The sequence below is a fragment of the Diaporthe batatas genome (genome assembly GCF_019321695.1).
Source record: "Diaporthe batatas strain CRI 302-4 chromosome Unknown Contig00005, whole genome shotgun sequence".
Taxonomy (NCBI): domain Eukaryota; kingdom Fungi; phylum Ascomycota; class Sordariomycetes; order Diaporthales; family Diaporthaceae; genus Diaporthe; species Diaporthe batatas.
In genome coordinates this window covers 2271778-2297754 of record NW_025408552.1, presented here as the reverse complement: position 1 = coordinate 2297754, position 25977 = coordinate 2271778, and the positions used below count along the sequence as shown (strand labels likewise).

Here is a 25977-nt window from a genome sequence, read left to right as displayed (position 1 = left end):
TTCACCACTCTGCTGTGCAGACACAAATGAATCCTCCAACCATTTTCTGAAACCGTACTCGCTGGAAGTAGTGATGAGGGCGAGTTCGCCTTGTGTCCATGGTGGGCGAAAGGCGCGTATTGTTCAAAGTGGGCAGAAGGACGAGATAGCTTCCCCTGCAACCTGAGATTTCCCCGAGTCGAGCGGAACATCCTGTCCAGATAGACCATGTAGGAGGAATGTGATAAGCAAGGGGCACTGCGTTCGTGTTTGTCTCGAGGAAAGAATAATTGGCCCGTATGATAGCACATCCGCAGAGGTCGTCCTTGGAGGGTCAGCATCCACTTCCGCCCCTACCACATCGGTCCCTCGCCCCCTCCCCCTCATGAACCACGGAAGTTGACTGAATGCCGCCATACGGCAGGGGGCCTAGGTTCCCGGGTGCTTACGAGTCGATGGTGGTCCAGCGTTCCAGGAGAGTCAAGATGGCAACCCGGCTTCTGTCCTCACCCTGCAGCTCATGGCCTCAGCAGTCGCGTGTTCGCCGCAAGAGTTGGTCATCACTCGCCCCTCGAACGAAGATAGTTCACCCGGCCCCTGCCCCTCCGGACGCCTCTTGCGAGAGTTCTTCCACGCTCAAAGGCCAGCTCCATGTTCTCTGCCATAGCCTCCTCGTCAGGGCCGCAATCCTGATTGCTGGTGCCACCCTTGCACACCTCATCACCCTTTCCACAGCACCTCGAAGTGGTGTTGAAGCTTCCTGTGATGGTCGCAGTCCTGGAGAAGTGGCCATCATTTGTCTCCCCACCTAGCTGTGCCATACTGCCACGGGCGCCTCTGATCCTCGCCGTACTTGGCGTCCCACCCTTCCCTATCCTCGTCAACTTTACCCATGTCGACCGCAACCCTCCGGCAAGGCCCTCGAGCTCGGTGACCCAATCCAAAACTTGCCTCCAGGCTGGTCGCGGCTGTCCCGTCTGTTGAAGTGGCTGGCACATTGTTTCCAGCCCACCAGGGGGTTCGAGGACTCGCGCCGCCCTGAGTGATTGTCGTGACAGTATGGTCGTGGGATCGTCGGACTGGTCGGGGAGAGGCCTTAGCTTACTGAGCGCTTTGGGGGACAAGGTGACCCAAGTCGACAGGCTCGCACATCTGGGAAGCAGCACGGAGGTGTGTAAGGAGACTCAACCGGCGGAAAACGTTGTAACGCAATGGGTTGTGTCCGCTTGAGGGGCAGAGATCATCTGTGCCCTGCCCAGGTGCAAATATTCTGGACAAATCACCCGCATGATGGCGGCTCAGTCTGAAGGTCCGGTAAAAGAAGCAAGCCTCTTATATGGAGATTGTAACTACAGATGTCTCTCGTACTGGGACACATGAGGTTGAACACGTTCGACGTCCCACAAGACAATGTGCGCAAATTTGTCAAGTGCGATGCAGAGCAAGGAGTTCGAGACCGAACTTCGGGTAGTTGTGATGCCATCTAGTCTTGATCACTGTGGGCGAGTAGAAGTCGCCTTTCCTTCTAGAACAATGGCGGGCCCAGGGATCAAGTCGACAAACGATGGCGAGCGAGACCGAGCATGTTCGTGTCGGTGCCAATCCTCGTTTCTTCCAAGCATAAACATTATCAAGACGGACTAACATCGAACGAACTAGCCAACCCAGCCAAGGGCCACCTTATCCTGTCGACGAATAGGGGCAGGGTGTCTTGCAACCTGGCAAGTGACCGGTTCGCTCGATATGGAGGTTCCCGTACGCACAAACCAGGCTGCGGATGATACATGGAACCTAGTGCCATGTGGCCTGACAAGCACTTGCTTGCATCCAAGCTTGGGTACCGCCAGGGAAGTGAGCCGGGACACCAGACCAAGTTGCTCAACTGATGCCCCAAAGAAGAGCCACTCGGCCGAAACTAGCACCCCTGAGGGACAGCGATAATGCTATCGGCTGGAGTACTGCTTCCCTTGAGCTGCGTGCTCTGTGAGGACAATGTATGAAAAAGTGGGCTGGCTTACACGTGTGAGGCTAGCTGACTGTACTGCTGGCAGCTGCCCATGCTGCGGCAAGCTGTCTTCCGGGTTTGACAGCGCAGTACTCTAGGGTTGCTTCAGCCTCTCAGTGCAGCTTCGGGCACCCCGAGCCGATGCTCTGTGTGATGAGACTCCGAGGAGGTACAAACACAGCTCGTCAGCCTCATGGTTCCAGTCATGCGTGTCTGGGCTACACGTTCCCGTGCAAAACCTTGAGTCAATCGGTGTGACGGTGAGACGCACACACGGACGCACACGAGAGAGAGAGAGAGAGAGCACCGCGCAAGCAGACGACGCCGGCTTGCTCCTGGGGCCTTGGTGGTCGACGCCCCGGCGAGCGCCAACAGCCGTGAGACCGGCCGTGTTTGTATCGAGTCCCCTTAGCAGCGACGGCATATGGCCTCTGAGAGTTGAGAGGATGTTTGGTTGTCTGTCACATTATGGCCGCAGGGCTGCGCTGGTGTTTTATCTGATCAGCAGCTGCCGTGTCGAGCAGATGAGTCGCCGGCTCTCATGGCGTCCGCTGAAACAGCTGGGTTAAAAAGGGCACGGCAGAGCATGAGCAGGGCATGAGCAGGGCAGGTCCGCGCGGCTATCGCATGCGGCCGATCAAGGAAGCAGGCTGGCAGGGCGGCCGGCTGAGGACCCCGGACCGGGAGAGGGGAGCGGTCGGTGCAGCTTCGGATGTTTGCCGTCAAAACCTGGGGGCGCATGAGGTCTGAAACCGCACGCAGATGGTCTCGTTTCGTGCGGCCCCAGGGCGGTTGCAGTTGAGGTGCCGAGTGCTCGACGCTGCCGACGTCTGTGGAACAATGTACTGTGGTGTGTGGTCACGGGTAGGCCAACGTGCCGCGAGTCCAATCCGACGGGACAATTTCTGGTCATTTCGGGCCAAGCCCCCCATCGTCTTGGTGTGAGGTAGAGGGAGCTTCTATTCGTAGCGCGTAACAAGATTGCCAGCGCCCAAGGACATCCCTAGATGCATCTCACCGCCGCCGATGGCTGAACACGCCCGAGGACCGATCAGATGCCATGAAAGGGGCGAGTAAGGCAGGTAGTTGTGATGGGTCACACCGACTAAATCTGCGACTGGGCTATTCGGCGTTGCGTGTCTTGGTGTCGAAGGAGCATGTTTAGCTGAGAAAGCCGCCGAACTGCACAGGCAGGCAAGAGACGAGTAGCTGGCGGATGGTGTGGGTCGAGCGTTGGAAGCCAGCTCATGACGGGCTCGAGCTACCTCGTACCACAGTACCCCGTAGACCCGTTGACAAAACGTCCGTCCGTCCAGGACGCGGACCACTTTCGATAGTAGCTAGTAGTGTCGAGCATTGCACAACGACTACTTGCTAGCTAGCCTGACTGACTGACTGGTGGATGAACTGACTGACGGACTGACTGCTCCTGGCCGGGCTGGGCTGGGCTGGACGAGGTAGACAGCTTCGAGAGTTGGATTGATCCACAGGCATGTGAAGGAGGCGTCTGGAGCAATGTGCTGGATTCGAACCCCACCGTCCTTGACGGGTTTTTTGCGGGGCCCACTTGGACATGCTGACGACGGTACCTAAGTGGGGACCTCCTGCCTTGCCGCCCTCGCACATGTCGGAATCCTCTTGCCCCAGGGGTGCCAGTCTGCCAGTGTGCCCCGCCAAAAGCGGCGAGAAGTCATGCCTGCTGTTGCTACTCCAATAGCTCCGGCAGAATAATTTGCCTCGATAATTGGCACCAATTCCCCGCCCTCCCCAAGGTTCAGCCTGCCGCTACCGTGTATTAAGGGCTGCGAGCCACCGAGCTCAGCTCCATGACAGAGGATGCTGGATTGCGTGCAAGGCGTGGTAGGGGCACCGAGAGGCCAGCGCCAGCTCCCACAGCAAGGAAAGCTTGTCTCAGGGGTGAGCTGGACAGATCGGCGTCGCCGTCTGCAGCAGGCAAGCAGGCAAGCAGCTCGCCAAGCTTGGCCGGAGCTCTCGAGCTGCTCGAGTTGCTGTTTTCGTCCAATCGGTGGGAACTCCTTTGTCTCGAAAGCAGAGGGCGTACCCCGTGTACTTTGCCATGTATACACAACATGACACTGATCTTGGACCCAGGTTGCCAGGAAAACCCAAAGGGTCAGAGCTCAGAGGCCTGATGCCGTGGGCTGAGCAGCGAGGCAAGCAGCAGCAGGGCAGGGCAGGGCCGAACAAGAGCCTGCCAGCCCTGCTTGGGGTCCTGATCTGAGTCATGGCTTTGGCCACTGACGATTTGGTCCTTCTCTGCAATGCGCCGGGTCGAGGGCTCTGCACATGGCACGCCTGGCTCGTCGCGGATGAAAGCCAGCCCAAGCCCAACCTTAGCTCTCGCTACCAGCCTCACCGCCTGGGAGCTTCGACTGATGGCATGTGTAGAAGCTCAGCTCGAGCTGCGAGAGGATCGAGCCCTCCGGCAGTTCTTTAATTATCAGTCATGACAGGGTAGCTGGCCCCGCTGGCCGCAGCGCAGCGCATCGCATCGCATCGCATCCATCGCATCTGAGCTGGGAGAGCTTGCAGCTTGTCCCCGGCTCTCCCAACGGCGCGGCACTGGGCTGCGTCATTGCCATGGGACAGGGAGGGTCGCTCGATCTGGCAGTCTGGGTCAAACCTTCACACTGCGTCCATATCCCCGGTCCATGCCCACTATCCGCGCTTTGCGCTTCTCTTTGTACTATTACCGTCTCGGCCAGTCGGCCCAGCAGGTCAAATGAGTTTTCATGCAAGGCTCGGGACCTTCCAGAACAGCGACAAGTGCCAGATAGGGCGTTTGGATCGACCGAGCTGTCTCATCCGAAGACAGCCTCGATTCCGAGAGCAACCCAACAGTAGTAGTGTAGTAGCCTGTCGTCCCTGCCACAGCCCTGCCGTACCACTTCCAGTACACCGTGCAAGCCCTCTGCCCTTGGGACGAGGACCCACGATGGCAAGATTTCGGTGGAGGTTTCAAGGGGCCTACCTCTCTACCTTGACTGGGTACCTGAGTGAGCGGGTCGGATCTGCGACTGGGGCCTCGACATGGCCTGGCCTTATTATTTGCCTGGCAGCTGAGCCGTCAAGGGCTTCGAGCGCTGCGTGACTGACTTGAGCGCGGCTGTCAGCCGTTCCTCTCGTGTACGAATGACAGGATTTGCAACCTACATAGTCCACGGCGCCAGCTTTGATTGAGACCCCTATGATGTCTTCATGCGCCTGGGTGTCCCCTTTGGTCTTTTGCCTTGGTTATCCCCCCCTCCAGTCGTCCCCAGCCAGGTCTGCCCAGCTGCCCAGCTGGCGGCCCCTTTCGTCTGGCCCCTTGCACTAGGCGGACCACCCACCTCCCTACAACCTGACCTTCTGACCTCTCTGACCTCCCTCTGACCTGCTCCTGCTCCTCATCCTCGCCCTCACCACTGTCCTACCCTCTTGACAAATCCAGCTGGGAACGTGCTCTGCTCTAGCGCTGCTCCTATCAGGTCCCGCTCGGTCCTGAAGCCAGCCGAAGGGCTAGCTACAGTTACCTACCTACCTACCTACCTAGGTACCTATCTCGCCGGGTACAAAGGTACAAAGGTCCAAAGGTCCCTTGCCAGGTACCTAAAGGAGGTTGCAACTTAGTCGTTCTCAGCTTCTCAGTGTTAGCCGCAGCAGCACCGAGCGAAGCACCCCCCCCAATCCATACAGTCTTCCGAGGTTGCGCCCCCTCCCCCCTTCCGGTCACCTCCTAGACCACGTCCTAGACCACCTACTAGACCACCTCCTCTCGCCGCCCTCTACTCTTCGAAACACCTCTTGTCACAACCGACAAGCTGAGGACAAGCTTGGAGCTCTGTTCCCCATCCTGCAGCATTTCCCTCCCCTGACCACCTGCCTCCCCTCGCATTAGGCGGACAGGAGTCAATGCGACAGCTTCACTGCCCTAGAAACTGCTCTACTCGACAGCCGTCAGCTTTCAACTCTATTCTTATCGACAAGAGCTCCAGCCCACCATCCCCGCTCACGCCCAACCTCGACCTCGACCCCGACCCCGAACTCCTCGTACTCGACCTCGAGCTCGACCTTGAATGGTGGGGTCAAGGCAATTGTAATTGCCCAAGATGCCACCCCGATCGTCTTTGACATCATCCTTCTCGATCACCGATGCGAACAATGAAGTTGTCTGCCCACTGCGCAACCAGGATGGGTCAAGCTGCAGGAAGCGCTGCATTGGCGTACGTCCTGCCCCTCGTCTGCTCCCACTTACTTCCATTGACGCAATGCGCCTCAATTGCGACGCCTTGCGCCATTCTCGACCGACAATTCAAATCATGCCCCAGCATTGGGGATCATGATGGTATGCTGTGATGTTGGGGATGCTAACCACCACTCGGCCATCAGGAGAAGAGGTACCGCTCCATGCAGGAACACATCCGCCGGGCGCACCCAGAACACTACATTTCCAAGCTTCCCGCCACGGAGGAAAGCTTCCACCTGATGATCAACACACCACCTAGTGAGAGGCCGCAGCAACCGCAGCAGACCCCGGCGCCGACCAATGCTCCAAACCACCAGGCGAAGGCATATGCACCCGACCGCAATTCGTATTACCGAGACGAATCTAGCAACCCTGGGACTCCGCGACAGTATGAAGACTACCCCGGTGGCCTGCTGCCAGCTGCGACAAATGCAGCCGCGGCGCTGGCCTCCCTGCACAACTACAAGACGGGCACGGGATCGGACTGGGACGCTGAAGGCGTGAGTCTTGCAAAGTTTCACTACATAGATCCCTTGATGAATCCCCTTAGTGACCTCCAACCGCAGGAGTGGGTGTCGGATTCTGAGAAAGATAGAATGCCGAGATCCTCAGTCGAGCTCCCTCCCTTACAGCCCAACAACACTGCCATCACGAGCGAGCCTTTCTCTGGCCTTAGTTCCAACCGGCCTAGGGATCTGCTCTCCTCCATCATGGCCACGTCGCCCCCAGGGCGATCGTCTACCCTGCCTCCCCTCCAAAGGCCTCTAGGGCCGAACCGGTCAAGGAAACAGTCCATTACCAAGCGAGGCCGAGAGACACAGCATCGGAAACAGCGCTCCAGAGATGCGAAGGACTGGGTGAAGCGAGGTAAGATCGACATTGCTGGGGACCTTCTACAACCAACCACACAGGAGCGGCCAAGGCCGTACTCGGCCGAGCCACCACAGGCTCGGTCACCCTGGATGGACCTCCTTGAGGCTGCCACATCGGTTGCCGGTGACCTGAACGAGGAACGGACACCCGTGAGTCTGCCCGAATCTGCAGTTGGCGGCCAATGCCATGCTGACTGGTCACAGATGCCCCAGTCTCCCGTATCTATCCAGCGAGCCTCACTGCCGCCCTTCTCCCAGCAGCAGTTTGGCCAGTCAGGATACCAAGCGTCGCCCTTGCAGCAGGCCTTGACGCCGCCAAACTATGCGCAAGAGATCCCTGGGCCCTTCCCGTCCGTGGAGAGCGGCGAGAGTGCGGAGAGCTTTCACATGGGTAATCATGGATTGACAGATTCCTCACCCAGCTATTCCTCACAGAACACTCAGATCTATTGTGCCGCCTGCCAGAGTGTTTCGCTTTTGCGAGACTCGTACGCCTGTACGGAGTGCATCTGTGGCATCTGTCAGCAGTGTGTCGAGGTTCTCATGGCCGAGCAAGGTGCCCGACGGAAGTGTCCACGATGCGCCACTATTGGTGGTCGCTTCAAGCCTTTCCAGCTCGATATCCGCTAGACGTGGCGGCCAACATTACGCTCTTCGCACCTTTTCTGGTTCTTCTTTCCCTGGATATTCTCCTGGCTCTTTTTTTTTCCCTTCCTTATATTGGTCCTACTTGCAGAATTCCAGCATCATCGGTGGTATTGAATCATTTTCCTCTGGAGTACCAGGCGGCCATCTGGCGGAGTTTTTCTTTTAAAGGGACTGGACTTCCACTACTGATCACTCACAGTACCTATTCGATTGCGTCTGCCCTTATCCGTGCACGCCTGCCACCTCTGGATTTTTCAATTGTTTCTCAGCTGTAACTGCAGTTTCCACTGGAGCCTGGAGCGCCCTTTTCGGTCCTGGAACATGATCCCTAGTCCCAGATGGGACGGTGTTTTGCTGCGTTGTCGTTTTACTGTCGGTCTACAGGAACAAATTTCACGGAGGCGTCCACCAGCGGGTTGGAATGGGCATGTCTTCGTCATGAAATGGGACCTAAGCTATGATTACCCCGACTAAAGGTTTAGACTTGTGGGATTTACTTGATTTAAGCCAGACTATAACGTCTAGATATCAAAGTCATGGCTATGAGAAGCTCGCTCTCGTTCCGTTGCGAAGTTGTGTGCCTTAGTAGGATGCGGATAATGAAGACCATCTAAGCCAAAGGGACAAGCACCAGATTCTGGGTCTTCCGGTCCCAGTCACCGCGAAACTGACTTCAGGCAGGTGTGTTCCCATGATCTCACTCGGGCTTCTGGTCCTTCCACCTCTCTCTCACCGCGCCGACATCAAAGCCACTCCTCTCCGCCCTGGCAACAACAGCCTTTGCCCTGCCCACGACCGGCGCATCGATCATCTTGCCGTCGAGTGTCCACGCCCCCCTCCCGCTCTCTCCGGCCCTATCCCCCTTGCTCGCCTTCTCATCCGCCACGACGACCCTGACGCTCCACTCGACCTCGTCCGCGGACGGCGCAAACGCGGCCTGGACGACGTCGACCTGCGAGGGGTGGATGCACTGCTTCCCGTTGAAGCCCATGCCCTTGCCGTCGGCGCACTCCTCCCGCAGCCGGCGGGTGCCCTCGTCGCCGCGGAAGGTGGTGCAGACCAGGTCGATGGTGGAGGCGAGGTCGAAGGCGCGGGCGTGCGTCGCGATGGCGGACCGCGCGTAGAGGAACTCGCGGAGGGAGGGCGTCCGCGTCAGGCTCAGGTCGAGCGAGAAGTCCTCTGCTGCGAAGATCAGGCCTGACAGGCTCACGCCGTCTGACACGCCGGCCTGGCAGATGGGTCCTAGGTTGAGGATCGCCTCGGCTGACTCTATGAGGGCGAGCAGCTTTATGGGCTGTGAGTTGCTGTACCGCTGCGGGGCGACGTGTTTCAACACATCGGCTACAAAGGTGAGGTCCGAGGCCTTGTTCACCTTGGGGATCACGATGGCGTCGAGCCCTGGCTCGCTGCCGAGGGTCTGGAGGTCCTCCAAGGCATAGGGAGTGGAGACGGCGTTGATGCGGACCGCAACCTCGCCTATGCCTTTTGGCCGGGATGATGATGAAATGGCCGACAGGTGCTTGGCGAGTGCCTGTCGCGCATTGGGCTTCTCGTGTGGCGTCACTGAGTCCTCTAGATCGTAGGTCACATTGTCTGTTGTGAGGCCTAGGGACTTGCTGAGCATCTTCTGGGAGGAGCCCGGGACTGCAGTGAGGTCAGTTCACGGTTCATGTAAGTTGAGGTAAGTGTGATTCCTTGCCGTAGAGAAGCGCCCTGCGCAGCACTGATGCTGATGTTGCCATTATGACAGAATAGATGAATGGCTGACTATTGATTGGTTTGATATTCACGTTACGACTCCATTCCTATATACTTGATATATGGAGCGACAATTCACTGTAAATATGCAGCCGAGGTGAAGTGAGGTGAAGGCCGTTAATCTGGCGGGGCCAGCTCCAAGTCGGCTACTACGCAACCCCTGTGACCGTTAAGACCACAGTGCCAATCCAGTGAAAGTTAGCGCGCAGCCGCCTGTCACTCTGTGCGAAACAGAACAGCTGGAGCTCCCTGGGGTAAGCTGCATACGTACCTGTTGTACCCTGCCGAGCACCGCGCGCCGTTAACCACCACCAGTCTTCGGCTTCAAACACGACACAGTGGCCAAATGACCCACCCACGCAACGGCACACAACAAGTTCCCCATCCGCTCCTTTATATGCATTAGTGGAAAGCCTGCTGTTGCCGTCGCCGTCGCCGTCGCCGTCGCCCTCGTCATTCTCGAACAACCGCCATGGACCAGCAATCGCCCGCGCCGGGCTCGCTGAGCTGGCGCCTGAGCTCGCACCCCATCACATTACTGACCTTCCTCGCATTCCGATCGTGTAAGTCGGCACCCCTCCACGACGAGGCAGAGGCGCCCTGCACCGACCGTACGCTCTTGATGCTGACATGTAGCTACAGCTAGCCTTCTCGTCTACCTCTTCGGCCTCCTCTTCACCGAGAACCTGTACGCCGTGCCTCCCCATCCCTATATATACCCATCCAACCTGCACGTACGCGCGCGCGCGCGCGTGTGCCCGGCCACTCTTGACCAGGTGACTAACACAGACCGCACGCCGGAACCAACAGCGTCCTCATATTCATCATCACCATCCTCCTCCTCGCGGGCGACTTCTACTACCTGAAAAACATAGCCGGCCGCCGGCTGGTCGGCCTGCGGTGGTGGAACGAGGTCGACCCGTCCTCGGGCGACTCCCAGTGGGTGTTTGAGAGCAGCGAGCCCGGCACCAAGAACATCAACCCTACCGACAGCCGCTTCTTCTGGCTGGCCAACTACGTCCAGCCACTGCTGTGGGTCGCCCTGGCGATACTGGCCCTCGTGCGGTTCATGTTCATCTGGCTGCCGCTTGTCGGTAAGTTTTGCGCATACACCCCTACCCCTCCCCCTTTTCAGGGCTTACGGGGTCAGGGTGGAAAAAGAAAGGTACGTGTGGATTTGCGGAGGCTGACTGTTGTTGTGATAATAGCCATTGCACTGGCCCTGACCATCACAAACTCCCTTGCGTTCTCCCGATGCGACAAGTTCAGCCAGGCGTCCAACATAGCAGGAGGCGCCTTCTCCGCGACAGGTATGGCCGGTAACATCGCGAGCGGCATGGTAGGAAGGTTCTTCAGCAGGGGCTAGTGCCAGGTGGATGAGCTGGCCGACGGCAGCGTTCACATCATCGCTGGCGCGTCCGTGTAGGGAATCCAAGCAGAAGAGCCTGTGCTTTCCATGGCATGAGGACACTGGCAGAAAGGAGCCATTATTTTCTTAAATCGGGTTTCCACGCTATTGCATTTTCAACGGCGAACGGAAGGGCAAAAGGGGTAACCAGGGCGCTTATACCATTCACAAGTAGCTGGTCATGTCCTATACAGGGAATTCAACGGAGTCTTTCTCAGAGTTGTGATGCGGCTTTTGTGTTTCTGCGGATTCCTCCCTCTGTTAGATTCAGGGAACTCAGAGCTGGAAGCCAAGCTCCGAAATACAAGTGGAACAAAACTTGTACTCCAACAGGGCAGGAGCGAACAAAGCCTCAGAGCCAGCTCATGCAAAACACAATAGTGCTAGCGGAACCATTACACTTCCTCACATTGCCCTTGTACACTGTTACATACAAATCTATCCCTATGCTATTAATCCGTCTTATATTGTGAGCATAAATGAAAGTTTCGTAATATAGTCTCCTGGACCTATCCGTACTATTAACTTAGCAGTTCACTATAGGCTAGAATTACTAACCCCTATCATTATTTCCAGCGCTGTGACTACCTACATACCTAGATCTATACTCCTGGTTAAAAAAAATTGGGCCTACGTACTTTATACAAGCAGTATAGGCCAAACTAGCAAAAGAAACTCCTTCAGGTGGGCTCGAACCACCAACCTCCTGATTAACAGTCAGACGCGCTAGCCAATTGCGCCATGAAGGATTGATGATATTTAATTATTTAGTATAATTACATTTCTGGGTATAATGAATTTCTTAGATCTTAGAGCATTAAAGTTTATTTTTAATACTTAAAAGTTACTTTTTTTAAAAAATAAAGTTAAAAATTTATTAATAATTTTTTATTTCTTTTAAAATATTATAAATATATATTTTTAAAGAAAAAAATATATAGAATAATATATTAAGTAAGAGAATATAATATAATATACTATAAAGTCTCTATATTACTTAGGATGATATATGTGTTTACTAAAGTCACCTATTAGATATTATGTGGTGCATATGAGTGCTATCACGGAAAAGGGCAGTGAAGGAAGGAGCGGTTCAAATGTTGGTGCCATGGCAGTCACACATAATTCGTTCATTCCTAATGTTTGTAATTGACTCTTTCCCATCACATTTACCACCTAGTCGTTGCGGCTCATATGTTCACCTGGGCAAGAATCATTTCGCCATGCAGCGCATCCATATATATCTGCCCCCCAGCAGCAAGTATGCACAACCACAATAAGTTCTTCACAGAAGTAAGCAAGTGCTTGTATTCATAAAACAAAACGCTTGGCTGAGTATAAGAGCAATAAGTGCCTCCTCAAAAAATACCAAATATTGTACTGAGAATCCGGATCATCTCGTCCTCCCCGCCGTGCCTGCCTGCTCGATTGCCTCGTCCAAAGCCCTCTCCTCCTCCTCCAGCCTCCGAATCTCATCGTCAGTCATCCCCTCCTCAACAAGGTGCGCATATTGCCCGGATATGCCAGACGGCGTGGCCGACCGGCCGTGCCCAGGTGGGCCATGCGCCGAGGCTCCCCCGCTGCTGCCGCCGCCAACGCCACCACCAGCCGCAGTCCCGCCGTCCTCGCGGGCGCTCTCCGGCGATATGGGCTGGGCCTCGTCCAGCGGATTCGTGGAGTAGATCGACGAGGGGCTCCGCGCCGTCACGCTGTCCCTGTTGGAGTGCTCCTGCTGTACCAGGTCGGCGCCGTCCACCACGTGGTGATGGTGGTGATGGTACTGCTGCTGCTGGCCGTACTCGTGCTGCCCCACATTGTCCCTGTACGGCGACAGCGACCGGTCCAGCTGCGACGACGCGCGGGGCACGGGCGAGCCCATCACGGAGCTGCGGTCGTGGGCGGACATGGAGGGCGTGTGCGGCTGGGCCCGCGGGCTGCCGCTGCCAAAGGGCCCGGACCCCATCACCGGCGTGCCGTGGGCCGAGCTGGCCGCCCCGCCGCCCAGCGACGAGTACACGGCCGAGTTGCGGTTCCCGCCGGCGGCCAAGGTGTGCAGGCTCTCGGTGCGGATGCTTCCTGGGCCCGACATGGCCTGTCCTATGCCGAGGTCCACGCCGCTCTCGTTCCTCCCGGCCAGGCCCAGGCCGCTGTTCAGTCGCTGCTGGCTGTTTTGCTCCGAGTAGGGCGTGTCTGGCTGGTCCCTTTCTAGGATGCTGGTGTGTGCCTCCTTGTCTGCGATGATGTCCTGGACCCCTCGGCTACCGCCCCTCTCCACACTGCCGTCTCGCCGCCGCCGGAAGCAGAAGCATCCTGCGATGACGCTGACGAGTATCAGCCCTCCGACGGTCCCCACGACAATTCCAACAATAGCCGCTGTCGTCAGCCCCCCGGACTTGTTTCCTGCTGCTGCTGCTGATGATGATGATGACGATGATGATGATGGCGTGACTCCACCAGATATCGTAGATGCAGTTGCTTCGCCAGACTCTGCATTTGTTGCTGTAGTGGGTGTTGGAACCGAGGTGAGAGGAGGCGCACCGGCTGTCATCTGGGGTATGTTGGAATATACTTCACCCGCGTCGTCGACATTATTCACAACGGCCCATTCCTGACTGAAAGCTGTGAATGTTTGTTGCTGTTGTCGCTTTTGGCCGCCTTTAGTTGCAAATTGCCAGTCAATACCGAAAAACAACACCTCTTTGAAATGTTCGGCAAGAGTCGTGATCGCCGAGGGATCAGTCAAGTGAATCTCTGACTCTGGCAGTATGACTGCACCCATGCTCCGTCAGCTATGAAAACAACGCCTTATTCGCAAGTTCAGAAGCATGTGAGTACGAACCTTGGACTCCTTGGCTTGTCACACAATTTCTGTTGTCAGGACACCAAGATAATATTGACGAACCATTGGAGTTCATAAGCCGAACCTGGACAATGTACACCTGGGGCCCGGTCTGACTCCATGTAAATGTTTTACCCTGTGTGAAGTTGCTGTACAGGAAGACTGATGACTGCTTCCCACCCTGGTCCGCAAACCACTCGCCATCGAAATCATCCCGTTTGAACAGGAAATTTGGCCAGTCGCCCTCCGCAGCGGCAATGCTGAACATGGCGCCCAAAAGGGCCCATGTGGTCGGTAAGTGTATTCGCATGGTCAGGTCATATACGGATACACCCTTATGTGATGCTGGGCGGCATGGCACTCAGCGTAAGTATGAGGCCGTTCAAGGCGCTGTGCCAAATCGGCAAACGGGCGAGAGAAGCGAGCGAAGGAGAAAAAAATGGGGCAAGGCAGCAGAACAGAGGCAAAGCCGCCAAGGAACAGACTGGCAGGTGAAAGAGAAGCGAAGGTAGGGAAAGAAAGAGTGAGGAGGGTGAGGGTGAGGAAAAGGTCGACTGTTGGCTGCAAGAGAAACGGGGGCCTGCAGATTTGGCGTAGGACGCGGCAATCAAGAGGGAGGGGCCCCCGTTGTTCAGCGCAAAGATGGTCATACCCAGGTCGTTTACCATTTGACTCTCTCTTTTTTTCAGCTCACTCTTTTCGGTGACTTATCAAACGAGGGGTGTTGTCTAAACGCCCAGAAGGACCCGGCCGTCTGACAAAGTCTACCGGTCGCAGAAAGGTGCACAAGTCTGCTTGGGAAAAGCCACCGCACGCGACGCTGCGCCTTTCTCCTGCATCCCACCAACACAACACCACGGGCATGCATCCGTAAGAAAATGGGTTCGGTCGCTAAACCGAGGGCCCCCCCCTCCTCGCTTGAGGAACCACCCTAGGGTGAACAGGTAGCCAGATGGGACACAGAGAGTACTGCATGTTGCTGATCAGCTCTGGCTGACACCTTGTCTCTGCCCCCGACCAACGCCTGCTCGCCCGGCAAAGGCGGGTGGGAAGCACAACGCCACCCCGTTCCATACCCACGTTTCTCTAGATTGGCTTTGTGCTGGGGTTCAGAACGCGTGTCCCGATGGAACACTACCTAGGCATGCAGTGGTTTAATCAAACCAACAGAAGACAGCCAAGAAGAAGAAAAAAAAGTATCCTGGAGGCGCCGGCATCGTGGGGCGTCCATAATGGGTCCCGCGCTGGGGCCAGGGCCGGGGGTCAAGAGAAACAGAGGGTTTGTTTCTTCTGTTCAGCTCCGGTCCAGCGGTGCTCATCCTGAAGGATTCATGGGGCTCCTCCTGCCTCGCAGCCTGGAGTGGGGTGGAGGGTACCTGCGGTGATCCACCCCTCGCTGTCAGTCAGGCAGTCAGTCAGCAGAAAGAAGAAGTGTGCAACCAGCAGAGACCAGAAGAAGTAGTCTTCGACTTGTAAACCTGGATGCACGCGTGCTGATGATATCGGTGGTGCAACCTGCACGAGGGGTCGCTTCCCTTATGACTGCATCTAGACAAGCTAGACTAAATCTACCCATCGGTGGTCTAATAAACAAGCCATTACCGCAATCGACTGTCTGCATCCCATTGTGGCCAATCGGAGGAGCGTGCTATTTTAAAATTGAACGTTGTGGCTTGGCCTGCCTTACAGAATGGCACCCATGTGCATGTAAGATGGTACGGAGTACTACTAGACAGCACAGACAGCCTCTAGCTGTCGCTCCCTTTGTACCATTGATGCACGCAAAGCATGTTGCCGCCCAAATGCAAGGGTTGTGCGGAATAGACGGTTTTTTTTCTTCTGGTTTTTTTCTCCCAAGGCCATCTGGCCGCCGACCCGTTTCCAGTAAGCGCTCACAAATATGGGCCTCACATCATTACTTTGGTCTGTTGGTTTCGCAAATCACCAACAGGGCCCAGATTTACCAGTCATGTGTGGTCTTATCTGGCGTATCGCTTCTCAGGCCCGCTCGCTTGCAGATCCTCTCCTGCACCCGTCAGTACAGAGGTGAAACAGTGTTGGGTCCATGTTGCCAATCTGCGTGTAGCCTCTGGTGTTCTAAGCCTCGCATTGGGTGGGGGGGCACATTTGATGCTTGAATTATATGGACAGGATAGACTACACGTCCGTCCCTGTCACGACCGCGCTCCCCGTCAGTAATCTTGGCTCCAAGCTTCAGAATATTGCAGTGAACGTCTTGACTACATCCATGCATTTTGCGGATAAATGTGAACGCCGCCTACCAGGAAACCAATATGCCCGTGGACGCCCCCATCAAGTCAGTCCATCAGCTAGTCATGTCCCGCCGGAAAATATACTTGAGCCCCCTTAATGTACTTCTAGGCAAAAGTCATTGAGATCTCGTCCTTCTCTTTGCCAAAGTCATCGTCGTCCGGGTCCACCGCCCAGGGGTTCGCCGTCGGTATCGTTGGCACCGTCTGGGCCGGCTTGAGACCGGGCCTCGACGCCGTGTCTGATCCTCTGCTCGACAATGTTTGGCTGCGCTGCGGCCGGTGATGGTCCTCAAATCCAGTCTCAAATGTCATCTGGATCTCATCGTCTCTGGGCCTCCGAACCTGCTCTGGGGATGACTGGTTGGAAGAGCCGCCCCATGCTGAGTACGCGTCCATGCTCGTAGTGTGTGTCAGTGATCCCCTAGGGCTCGTGCTCGAGGCCAGGCCGGGGCTCGGCAGCTTCATCGGCGGCAGGGTCGACTGTAGCTCTCGGGGCTGCAGCGTCTCTTCCTCCTGCGTCTTGGCCAGCTCCGCCCGGATCGCGTCCACGTCGAACAGTACTCCATGGTTGTTGCCCTCCTTGTCTTCCACCTTCGAGGAGCTGGTGCCATTTGCGGCCGCCTTTGAAGAATCCTCATATACCTCCCACTCGGCCTTTTGCGCCTTCTTCTTGCGGCTGAAGAAGCCGCCAAACGCTCCGCTCTTGCGGCTGTTCTTGTTGGCTTCCGCCGCCCCATCCTTTTCAAGCTGCTTCCTCGCCTCCTCGATCTCGTTGATAAGCTCGCGCTGTCTCTGGTTGTGGTTCTCCGGGTCCGGGTCCTCAATCTCGGTGAACTCATCGCTCTCGACCGTCCAGCCCACCTCTCGAAGCAGACGCGGCATAGCCCTACGATAGTCCATGTGGCCGTTGACAAACTCCGACGTGTCCACATTTTCGAGGTCCGGGATGCCCTCGATGCGGGTCAGGCCCGCAACGGTGCGGATGCCGCCGTTCGTCAGGCGGAATAGGTACCCGAGGATCCAGTCGTTGCGGTGGTACCCATTGACAAATCGGCCCGGCACCACGGTTCTGCATCTCAACCACTCATCTTGTTTGACCACGAGGGGTGAACCAAACATGTAAACGTTCTGGACGATTCCAAACGCGCCTTTCCGGGACAGCTCGAGCAGGCACGAGAATATGACCCTGGCGCCGAGAGAGTAGCCCACAAGAGTGATGGGCCTTGTTCCCAGGTTTCGCTCAATCAGCGAGTCCGCCAGAATGAGACCGGCAGCCCACGCTCGATCTAGCGACACGGACCATGGGTTGTCGATCAGGTAGGACAACTTCGACAGGACAACAGGCAGCTGCAGTGCCGCCATCAAACTCACAAGAATAGTACTGCCGAGCACTTGCTGCAGGCCTTGTGTGAGAGCCTGCCGTCCTGTTAGCTCATGGCAAAGGGGGGCAAACATGGTTTTCAGTGTGTTGCCAGACATACCTCAGTGGCCAGGATGTTGATGGTGTCACCCATGCTGGTCAGCATTTCGGGCTCCCACAAGACCGAGTACATGTCACCCATCACCGGGTCGACAGTACTAAAGGGCAGACGCACGTCATCCACTTTACCTGTCATCCATCCCGATATAGTGACGATGAGGTTGACCCTCTTATTGTTGTGCAGCGGTCGGTATTCGAATGTCTTCACAGCACCTGTTCTCCGGTTGGCAGCCTTGGCTCCGATCACACTACCCGCAGCCGCAGAGCCAGACGTGATGATTGCAGCTCCTGCTGTTCCAGCGAGGAAACTGCTCGTCCCCGTTACACCAATTGTTGTAAAGCCTGCAGCTAGACCAGCACCGATGACAGGGGCAAGGAGACCCGCGGATAGGCCAATGACCAGACCGCCGCCGACGGTTGCTAGGCCCATGGCAATGTAGCGCTTCTTCAAGGCCAGTTTGCGACGACTTTCCATGTGCTCGTCTTCGTTCCAGTTTTCCCTTTCCGCCTGTTGCTGCATCTCGAGGGCCTCCGTCACCTTCCTCTCGAAGCGGCAGATATCGATCCAGTCAACCTCTAGGGCTTTTCCAATCCTCTCGAGGAGGACCCTCGACCTCGCATCGTATATTGAGTCCGCGATCAGCACCAGGAATATATCGCACAGAATTGTCCACCGGATGTCAATGTCAAGCTTCTCGCCTGTTGGCAGCTGGCTCGGAGTCCGCACTGCAGGCAGCTCCTCGCCTTCGTGTTTGTTGTAAGCCGGAGGTGGTTCTGCCGGCGTCTCCTCGCTTGGTAACCTCGGTGACGAGACCGAGGAAGGTCTGGGAGACGCTACAGAGGGTCGCGAGCTTGATGTTGAGCTCTTGCGTTCCGCCATAGGATTCTTGACCCTGGCGTTAGCCATGAGCTGAGGCGTCAGATCGCTCGAGATGACCCCGTGCTCACTGAGCTGCTCGATCATGATCTGCTCAGCGGCGCTGATATCCATATGAGTGTAGAGGCGAATCATGATCTTCTGAGACCACATTTTGGTCGCTTCGGTAGCCAGCTGGCCCACTTTCTTTGTCGACTTGGTCCACGGCGCCGTTTCCAGCGTCTTGACCAGCTGGGAAAGCTCTATCCTCACCAAGCCAACGTAGGCAATTTTCTGGCCCTCGGTCAGTAAGTCCTTGGTGGCCTGCATCTGTGAGACGGCATCCCTCGTCTGCTCGTCGTCGTCCATCATACTTGTCCCGCCGGCATTTTTGAACAAGTAATTGGTATTGTCGTCCATGCTTGTTGCAGACTGGGCATCTTCGTCCACCAGGACCCTTGTGTAGCCCTTTCCAGCTCCGCCCATCCCCGCGTAGCTGTAACTTTCGTCCTCGTCCTCTTCATTATGCTCCTTTGCGATTAGCCTATTGTCGTCGTCGTATATATCGTATGGTGCGTATGCCGGCATCGTCTGCCAGCCACCGTCATCGTCCTGTTCCTCCTCTTTCTTCTGCGTGGTCAACTGCAAATGAGAGTATTCTGATATTTGAATGCCACTGGCATCGGCAGTGTTGACTACAGTGGACTCGCGCTTGCTCTTGCTCTTGCCCTCTGGCGCGTCGTCATGCGGAGCGTTGGCCGTTTTGTCGTTTGTCTCCTTCTCTTTTGTCGCCTCTTTTCCCACTTCCTCAGGCTTCGGTGTAGTAGACGCTGGTGCTTCCTGCTTTCCCGTGTCCTCCTCGCCATCATCCTTGTCCGCGGCGTTTGGCTCTGGTTGAGCTTTTTTCTCTGGCTCTGGCTTGACATCGCTTGCCGGTGCGCCATTCGTCTTGGGCATCTCGACGGAGTCGGCAGCTTCGGCGGGTTGGGGCGCAGACTGGGCGTCCTTGAAATCGTCGTCACCGCTGCTACTCTCATCTGCGACCTCTTGTGCGCTCCTGCGCGACCTTGTGGATGCGGCGGAGCTTGTTTTCCTGTGCATGCTGCCATTGGGCCTCGTGCGATACGAAGTCCTGCTGGCGCTCCGGGTGCGGCGTTCCGGGCGGTCTGTGCTGTCCTGGACCGTGTCGAGTTCCTCCTCTGTGTATTCGACTTGAGGGCGTGGTCTGACGGGCAGGCCAAAGTCGTCGTACTCGACAGCCATGGCGGATGGGGCTGTTTCTGGGGCAGCTGTGGGAGGTGCGGAGTGGGAATCTGGCCCATTGTTCGCCGGGGTTGATGAGGCCGCCGAGGTCGCCGGCACCTCATCCTCGTTCCCTGCTGCCATAACGGAGAGACTTGTATCCCTATGCTGGAATGCTCAAATCATCGGAATTCTGGTAGGTGACTGGCCGGCGGGGGTGCTGGCTGGGGGTGTTTCGACGTATGGTTGGCGGGTGGTCCGAGGCGAGTTGAAGTCGAGACGAAACACTGACATGAAGGAACCGCGTCACCAAGAATGAAAGACAGCAGAGCAAGAGTGTGGCTTGCGGCTGTGCTCAGGTCAAGCCTCGGTCAGCCCTCGAGAGTTCCTGAGGGTCACCCAGCGAGGCCATGCAAACAAGTTAATTATCAGAGACTCGCTCGGCTGGACCTGGACTCAGGGGTTGTCGTTGAGGAAATAAACAGCTTGGCGTATTTGAAGGCCTGCCGGACCGGGTGGTTGGAACCGCGTTGTACGTACATAATGGCCTGGGCTGGGTGGCCAGGTACCATGGGCAGGTCTTGCCGTATTGCGTGGGCATGTCCACTTGGGGCCTGCTTGCGTGGGTTGCTTGCGGCTTGGCCCCGTGCTTGGCCCCCGTGCACTAACGGACAAGTGGTGCAACGCCAGGGTATCCAGGGGCACGGGCCGCCCGCGTGCATGTGCTGTCTGGTGGTGTGCTCAGTGGATCACTGCTGCTGCGCCATCTCGGTGTGCTGCCCGCTCACGTCACTTCCGTGACCCGCCCACTCCCGCCGCTTCCAGCCTGCAGGACATGAATAATCGGATCCCGTGGGAGCACTGGATCCATATACCCAAAAGCATGTATCACAAGACCGCTGCTTTTTGGCACGCTTGCCCAAATTTGGGATTAGCTACCAGGTGGCACTGAATATTTAGTCAAGTGTGCAAGACCTAAGGCCCATGATACGTTGTGCATCTGTGTCTACTCCGGCCAAGTCTATGTGTTGGCGACGTGTGCACAACATGAGTAAAAAGGTCAGTTGCTGATACGAACATCAATTCTCCAAAAGCACCCTTTACTGCCAATCAAGAGTCAAGTGTGTTTGTAGTTTCGTTTTTGTCCGTTTCCATCAGAAAGAGTTTGCAGTCCCATTATGTAGTGTTGAAAACTCAAATACCCAGCAGTCTAAAGATAATTGATAACATCAAAGTATTCAAACCCACACCCGATTGCAGCTGCTGTTCAAGTTTAATACAGCCATATATCACTGCCATCTATTCTGCTCACAGAATCACCTGTATACATCATATCACCGGAGTATGTCCTCAGACCGAGTTTTGTTAAGTTAGTGGGATGAGCACACACTATACATTGAGCCGGGCAGAACACTTTATGTTGTCTATAGTCTGCTTTATCTTTGCTGGAGAATAGCATATAACTAAAGCCTGCGGGTAGGGCTGTAATTAATGTGAAATAGGTTTGCTTAAAGGTATTAAATAAGTGCTAGGATATAACCTAGATATCTATATATATAAATTATAATAGTATAACTTATAAGCTATCCTAGAATAATAAATTAATAATTATTTATTATAAATCTTTAATTTAAATATATATTTATAAGTTAAGAATAATAATTATTATATAAATAATATATTAATTTTACTTTTATTTTATATATATTTAAAGTTATATATAATACTTTTATATAATTATAAATATTTAAAAACTTAAGTAATATATATAAATAAAATATAAAAAGGGATAAAGTAAAGAATAAAATATTTAAAATTATATAAGATTATAAATAAATTAAGAACTATTTAAGTTATAATAATAACTTATATTATAAAGTAAAGTTATAAAACTCTAGCTATAAGCACTTAATAGAGTTACTTATCCTAGGTATATATATCCATCTATATTTTTTTTCACATGGATTATATACTACACATAAGGAAAGATGTCATAGACCTAGAGGTTGATTTTGCTGATTATCGGCACATGGTGAATATGCTATGAAGTTGCTTCGCATGTACACGGCGACGCGGTCCAAACAACGAAACAACAATATAAGTGCTGTGTAAGTGCTGCATAAGTGGGTGGTTTCGTTTCCAATCCCCGTACTTATAAAACATATGTGGCACCACCATACAGTGGTAACTGCTCGAGACCCAGTATTTAGAAGAAGAAAAAAGTGCTGTGTAAAACATCGACACATAATGAGATTCACTCCAGCAGGAGACGATCTCACGTAGGAACAAATGCATGAGGCTTGCATTCCATGTCAGTAACATGCATATCTATGTAATTCTAAGAGAAGGGTTGCATCGACCGCCGCAGCACACGTGGCAGGTCTACCCCCATGCTGGAACAATCTCAACACCCAGACTTCAGGATCCCCCTTCTTTCCATCATTATAAAGCCTCGTTCCCCTGCGACCTCAGGTAAGAATACGACCCCCGAAATGACTAATGGGGTATATAGACGCCGGAATCGAGCCCCTACTCCGCCAGAACCTGCCTGAGCATCACAAGGAAGTTCTCCTTGAGTTTATGTACCTCGCTCACAGCCGGCTTCTCCGGCTCCCCGGCCGTCCTCCGCAGCCGGTCCTGCCTCTTGGCGCGCCTCCTTCGCTCCGCCTCGATCGGATCTAGCTCGTCCTGCGCCTCCTCCTCGGCCTCGTCCTCAGAATCGTCGTCGTCGTACCCCATGTCCTCCAGGTCCATCTGGTCGAGCCCAAAGTCGGCGCTGGTGAAGTTCATGCCGCCAGGGATGATGTCCAGCTGCCCGTGGCTGCCGTCGGCGGCCATCTTCTGCCGCGTCTTGTCCTGGTGCCACTTCTTGCGCGCCTCCTGCCACGCGATCAGCGCGTTGATCTCCTTGATGGCGACTTCCTTTTCGATAGTCTTGTTGCTGGCGGCTCCCTCGAAGAGAGCGTTGATATCGAGAGCGCCGTTGTGTGGTCCCTTTCTAAGGAATTCCAGTATGCCCTCGATCCACCCCATCAACTGCGTGAACAAGCCATTATCGTGCACATGTACTTCATGCACGAACTTGTAAAAATTATGCTCGTGCCTCTGGCAAAGGTCGATGAAAGCCTGCACAGTCTGATTGGGATCTGCCGAGGCGTCTTGCTCGCGGCACTTCTCGACAACCTGAAGGGATAGGATAATTAGCAGTTTGTTAGAGAAATCGCAGAGGATCCAACGCACCTGTATCATGTCATCCATAAAGACCGCAAAGTCCGTCACACTACCGTAGACATTTGCTGACTTGTACACTCTGACGAGAGGCTCGTAGAAGATTTGAAACAGATCCCGGAACAGCTGTAGCGTAACAGGCTCTTCGATAAGATGCAACATCATCTCCTTGTCTCGCTGCCTAGTGTACAGTTTCATAAGCGTCTTGAGGTACGAGAACAGCTGTGCGCCCTGCTTGAGCTCCTCATCGACGTTCTCAACCGCACTGTTGAACGCGACGTAGGCATTGTATAGTCGCTGGATCTGCTCGCCCGTGAGACCCGGTTCGATGAGATCTGATCTCAACACGGCAACGACCAGGTCAACGTCCTCACTTTCTGCCTCCTCCCGGATTGCGATCTTGAGATGATCGTCGAGGTCGGTGTACTTCTTCAGCTTCTCGACAAACACATCATCGCTGATTTTTGCTGCGACTGCATCTATGGACTTTTGGAAGCTCTTGATGCCATCGTGCAACGCCAGGGAGAAAATCCTCTGCATCAATGACTTGGCTCCGAATGGTTGCGCGAGGAACACGTCCAAAATGCTTGACATTACTGCCGCGGGGTTTGCTATCCGGATGATGTTCTTGATGATTGTGTAGGGAATGAGAGAATGTATCCTCTTCGCCTGTGTGAACAATTCAGGAGAATTGTCTTCTGCCAAGAACAAGTGATAAATTGTAGCTGCGACTTCTATCCGCAGCCACTCGGCGAATTTCTGATACTGAACGCTGAGGTCCTGGATTGTCTCTTTATCCTTGATCTCCTGGAAAAGTTTCGTAAGACCGTTGGCGTCCACGATCTCTTGGCGGAACCTAGGAGAATTGTCAGCCATGTACGACGTGGATTTGAGACAGCGGAACTCACTGTTCCATGTAGATGTCCAGTTCTGCTGCACGCTTTCTTGCGATCTCGTAGAATTGCTTTTGCTCTTCCATACGTTTTGCATCGACGCCTTTGCGCTTCATGATATCTTCCACGTCCTCGTCGCTGAGCTTGATGGGATCCCGGGTGAGGAATTCCTGCATAGCCTTGGTCTGCGCAATCTGCTGATTCTGCAAAAGGGAGCGTAGGAAAGACCTCAGCGATATCCGTTGGCTCTCTCGGAACAAAACCACGTTTTCTGTCTTGCCCGGGCTGAGGGGCGTCACTGGTCTGCCATCCACTGAGGGCCTAGGTGATCCCCTGAGGGAAGAGGCAGCTGAGCCTTTTCTCCTGTGACCCAGGGCATCTGTGAAAGTGTTAGTGCTTTACTGGGTGGGTGCCAGAGACGGGGTCTATCCACAAACCTCTCACCGACAGCCTCTTGTTGCTGGCATCTTCTCCGTTCTTAGGGGCGAGACCTGTTTTTTGAGTAGATGCGGATGAGACAGAATCATCATCCGAGTCGCCGCCACCCGAGCTGAAAATGCCCGTAGCGGTGGAACTGGACTTATTCTTCTTGGGCAACGGTGGCAAGACCCTGCCCGGCAGTTCGGTACGCAAGGTTTTGTGAAGGCGGCTGAAGTCCCCATAGCGGCGGCCAACGAAATACTCCATCTCTCCCTTCTTCTTGACGCGCAGCAGGAATTCCTGGTTATTGTTAGACGAGACTCTGATTTCCAGGGCCGAGAGGCGAGACTGACAGCGTGCTTATGAGACCTAATGTTCCCCCTGACCTTCGTCACGCGCACACCGGCCATATTCACGTCCCAGCCATTAATGTAGTTGCCCTCGGGCTGCGTATGAAGGACACCGGTGGCGATGGCGTCCCTGTCCACGACCTCCATCTCAGAGAAGCGAATCCTCTCCTCGAAGCCAGACGAGGTGGGGATGCCCGAGACCATCATAAGCTCCACGAGCTTCTGGCTCTTTAGGGCGAGTTTGCGACGCTTAGTCTCTTCGAGACGGTCCTCCGAGGAGGATATGTTCTTGCTGGCAAAGGACTCGAGAAAGACCTGTAGCTTATCCTGCCAGAACTCCTTCTCCCTGGCCTTGTCGAGGAACGGGAACTCGCGGACATGGTGGACAAAGATGAATCGAAGAATCGGTAATTCGGAGTCGTAGGGGGTGACCTCGCCCAGGTCTGACTTGAACGGCGCGCCGAACCGCCGGAGGGCGGTGGGCGAGTTGAGCTCGCTGATCTCCCAGCGCACCTGCTCCGAAATGAGCTCCCTCTTCAGATCTGTACACCAGGGATTAGCTTGGGCCTCGTGTGGTCCAGAGGATGGTGTGGTGGTCACGAACAATGCTCCTGCTTGCCGGTGAGCGTCTGCCCTGGTGGTGGCAGGCTGGACTTGCCGCTGTCGGTCCTGAGGGGCAGCGACACGGCATCGCCAGATTCGGCCGCATGGCCATTGGGGCCGCCGTCTGTGCTGCTTATCGTGGTGGGGGCTGTTTTCCCGCTTGCGCCAGCATCTGCGGACATCTCGACAGCGTCTGTAGGGAGAGCTGATTTCCCAATAGAGTCACTCTGCAGCTGCGGCGCAGTGACAGGTGACGACCGCAACACGCAAGGCGGTTCTGTGAGCTGTAACGAGCAGGAGCCGGGTATCTCTCTGGCGCGGCGGGGTAAGACTTGGATGTATCAAAAGTTCCGCTGGGCGGTTTGAGTGTGGATGGGGCAGTCCGGCGGGTTGGGGGAGATGGGTATTAAAGAATAGGAAACAGAGGGTATGCAAGAAATGGAAGAAACGTCGCGGAATAATGCCCAACAAGATCGTGGAAGCGGTTGGTGGGGGCGCACAGGGTTGGTGATGTAGAGCGAACGAGAAGGAGGAGGAGGAATGTGCAAGGCAAGTACATGTGCTATGTACCGCTGTGATGCAGTACCTGGCGCGGGTGCTTGTGGTCTTGTGTGGAGCAAAATCTTGGCCGGGCGTTGAGACGATGAAGTAGGATCAGTCAGGATGACGACGGGTGCACTGCCCAGGCCAGGCCTGCTAGGCTTGACTGCCCAAGCGAGAGTCACAGGAGAGAAGGAGCTGACCAGAATGGGCAATTTCGTGTCAGAGACGCGCGGGGCTACAGATGTGATCATCTGGGAATCCTGGGATCCATGGCAGCAGCTAGGACCAGGTCACCCGCTCTGTTTACTTGTGACAAGCACAGACTGACTTTTTT

General features: G+C 55.1%; 7 protein-coding genes across 7 annotated transcripts; 2 read left to right on the top strand and 5 right to left on the bottom strand.

Moving 5' to 3' along the window:
- Positions 1–32: 32 nt before the first annotated feature.
- KVR01_005352 (uncharacterized protein) lies at positions 33–3461 on the bottom strand. The gene is made up of 2 exons (XM_044789260.1): positions 1998–3461; positions 33–1937 (listed from the first exon to the last, which is right to left on the bottom strand). Exon 2 carries the CDS (start codon positions 975–977, stop codon positions 540–542), a length of 438 nt encoding a protein of 145 aa, XP_044645797.1. The 5' UTR covers positions 978–1937; positions 1998–3461; the 3' UTR covers positions 33–539.
- Positions 3462–6093: 2632 nt separating this feature from the next.
- Positions 6094–7732, top strand: KVR01_005535 (uncharacterized protein; the record flags this gene model as incomplete). Its single annotated transcript, XM_044782823.1, has 4 exons — positions 6094–6207; positions 6374–6730; positions 6797–7252; positions 7307–7732. 4 exons carry the CDS (start codon positions 6094–6096, stop codon positions 7730–7732), a joined length of 1353 nt encoding a protein of 450 aa, XP_044645980.1.
- Positions 7733–8447: 715 nt separating this feature from the next.
- On the bottom strand, positions 8448–9374 carry KVR01_005040 (uncharacterized protein; the record flags this gene model as incomplete). Its single annotated transcript, XM_044781653.1, has 1 exon — positions 8448–9374. The coding sequence occupies one exon, from the start codon at positions 9372–9374 to the stop codon at positions 8448–8450; it is 927 nt and encodes a 308-aa protein (XP_044645485.1).
- Positions 9375–9797: 423 nt separating this feature from the next.
- KVR01_005596 (uncharacterized protein) lies at positions 9798–11372 on the top strand. Its single transcript, XM_044791248.1, has 4 exons — positions 9798–10071; positions 10151–10196; positions 10319–10602; positions 10717–11372. Exons 1-4 carry the CDS (start codon positions 9981–9983, stop codon positions 10872–10874), a joined length of 579 nt encoding a protein of 192 aa, XP_044646041.1. The 5' UTR covers positions 9798–9980; the 3' UTR covers positions 10875–11372.
- A 669-nt stretch (positions 11373–12041) lies between these two features.
- On the bottom strand, positions 12042–15225 carry KVR01_004881 (uncharacterized protein). The gene is made up of 2 exons (XM_044788436.1): positions 13756–15225; positions 12042–13685 (listed from the first exon to the last, which is right to left on the bottom strand). Exons 1-2 carry the CDS (start codon positions 14063–14065, stop codon positions 12310–12312), a joined length of 1686 nt encoding a protein of 561 aa, XP_044645326.1. The 5' UTR covers positions 14066–15225; the 3' UTR covers positions 12042–12309.
- A 30-nt stretch (positions 15226–15255) lies between these two features.
- On the bottom strand, positions 15256–20210 carry KVR01_004858 (uncharacterized protein). The gene is made up of 2 exons (XM_044793106.1): positions 17510–20210; positions 15256–17444 (listed from the first exon to the last, which is right to left on the bottom strand). Exons 1-2 carry the CDS (start codon positions 19748–19750, stop codon positions 16134–16136), a joined length of 3552 nt encoding a protein of 1183 aa, XP_044645303.1. The 5' UTR covers positions 19751–20210; the 3' UTR covers positions 15256–16133.
- Positions 20211–22135: 1925 nt separating this feature from the next.
- On the bottom strand, positions 22136–25282 carry KVR01_005066 (uncharacterized protein; the record flags this gene model as incomplete). Its single annotated transcript, XM_044789725.1, has 6 exons — positions 22136–22789; positions 22847–23690; positions 23743–24106; positions 24165–24447; positions 24501–25039; positions 25102–25282. The coding sequence occupies 6 exons, from the start codon at positions 25280–25282 to the stop codon at positions 22136–22138; spliced, it is 2865 nt and encodes a 954-aa protein (XP_044645511.1).
- Positions 25283–25977: the final 695 nt, after the last annotated feature.

Excerpts from the sequence above, each read along its gene's own strand:
- KVR01_005352 (XM_044789260.1), bottom strand. The coding sequence starts at position 977 with ATGTGCCAGCCACTTCAACAGACGGGACAGCCGCGACCAGCCTGGAGG.
- KVR01_005596 (XM_044791248.1), top strand. The coding sequence starts at position 9,981 with ATGGACCAGCAATCGCCCGCGCCGGGCTCGCTGAGCTGGCGCCTGAGC. Across the intron at positions 10,072-10,150 it reads CTTCCTCGCATTCCGATCGT|CTAGCCTTCTCGTCTACCTC; the intron begins GTAAGTCGGCAC and ends ATGTAGCTACAG. Across the intron at positions 10,603-10,716 it reads CATCTGGCTGCCGCTTGTCG|CCATTGCACTGGCCCTGACC; the intron begins GTAAGTTTTGCG and ends TTGTGATAATAG.
- KVR01_004881 (XM_044788436.1), bottom strand. The coding sequence starts at position 14,065 with ATGCGAATACACTTACCGACCACATGGGCCCTTTTGGGCGCCATGTTC. Across the intron at positions 13,686-13,755 it reads GACAAGCCAAGGAGTCCAAG|TCATACTGCCAGAGTCAGAG; the intron begins GTTCGTACTCAC and ends GCATGGGTGCAG.
- KVR01_004858 (XM_044793106.1), bottom strand. The coding sequence starts at position 19,750 with ATGGCAGCAGGGAACGAGGATGAGGTGCCGGCGACCTCGGCGGCCTCA. Across the intron at positions 17,445-17,509 it reads TCAACATCCTGGCCACTGAG|GCTCTCACACAAGGCCTGCA; the intron begins GTATGTCTGGCA and ends ACAGGACGGCAG.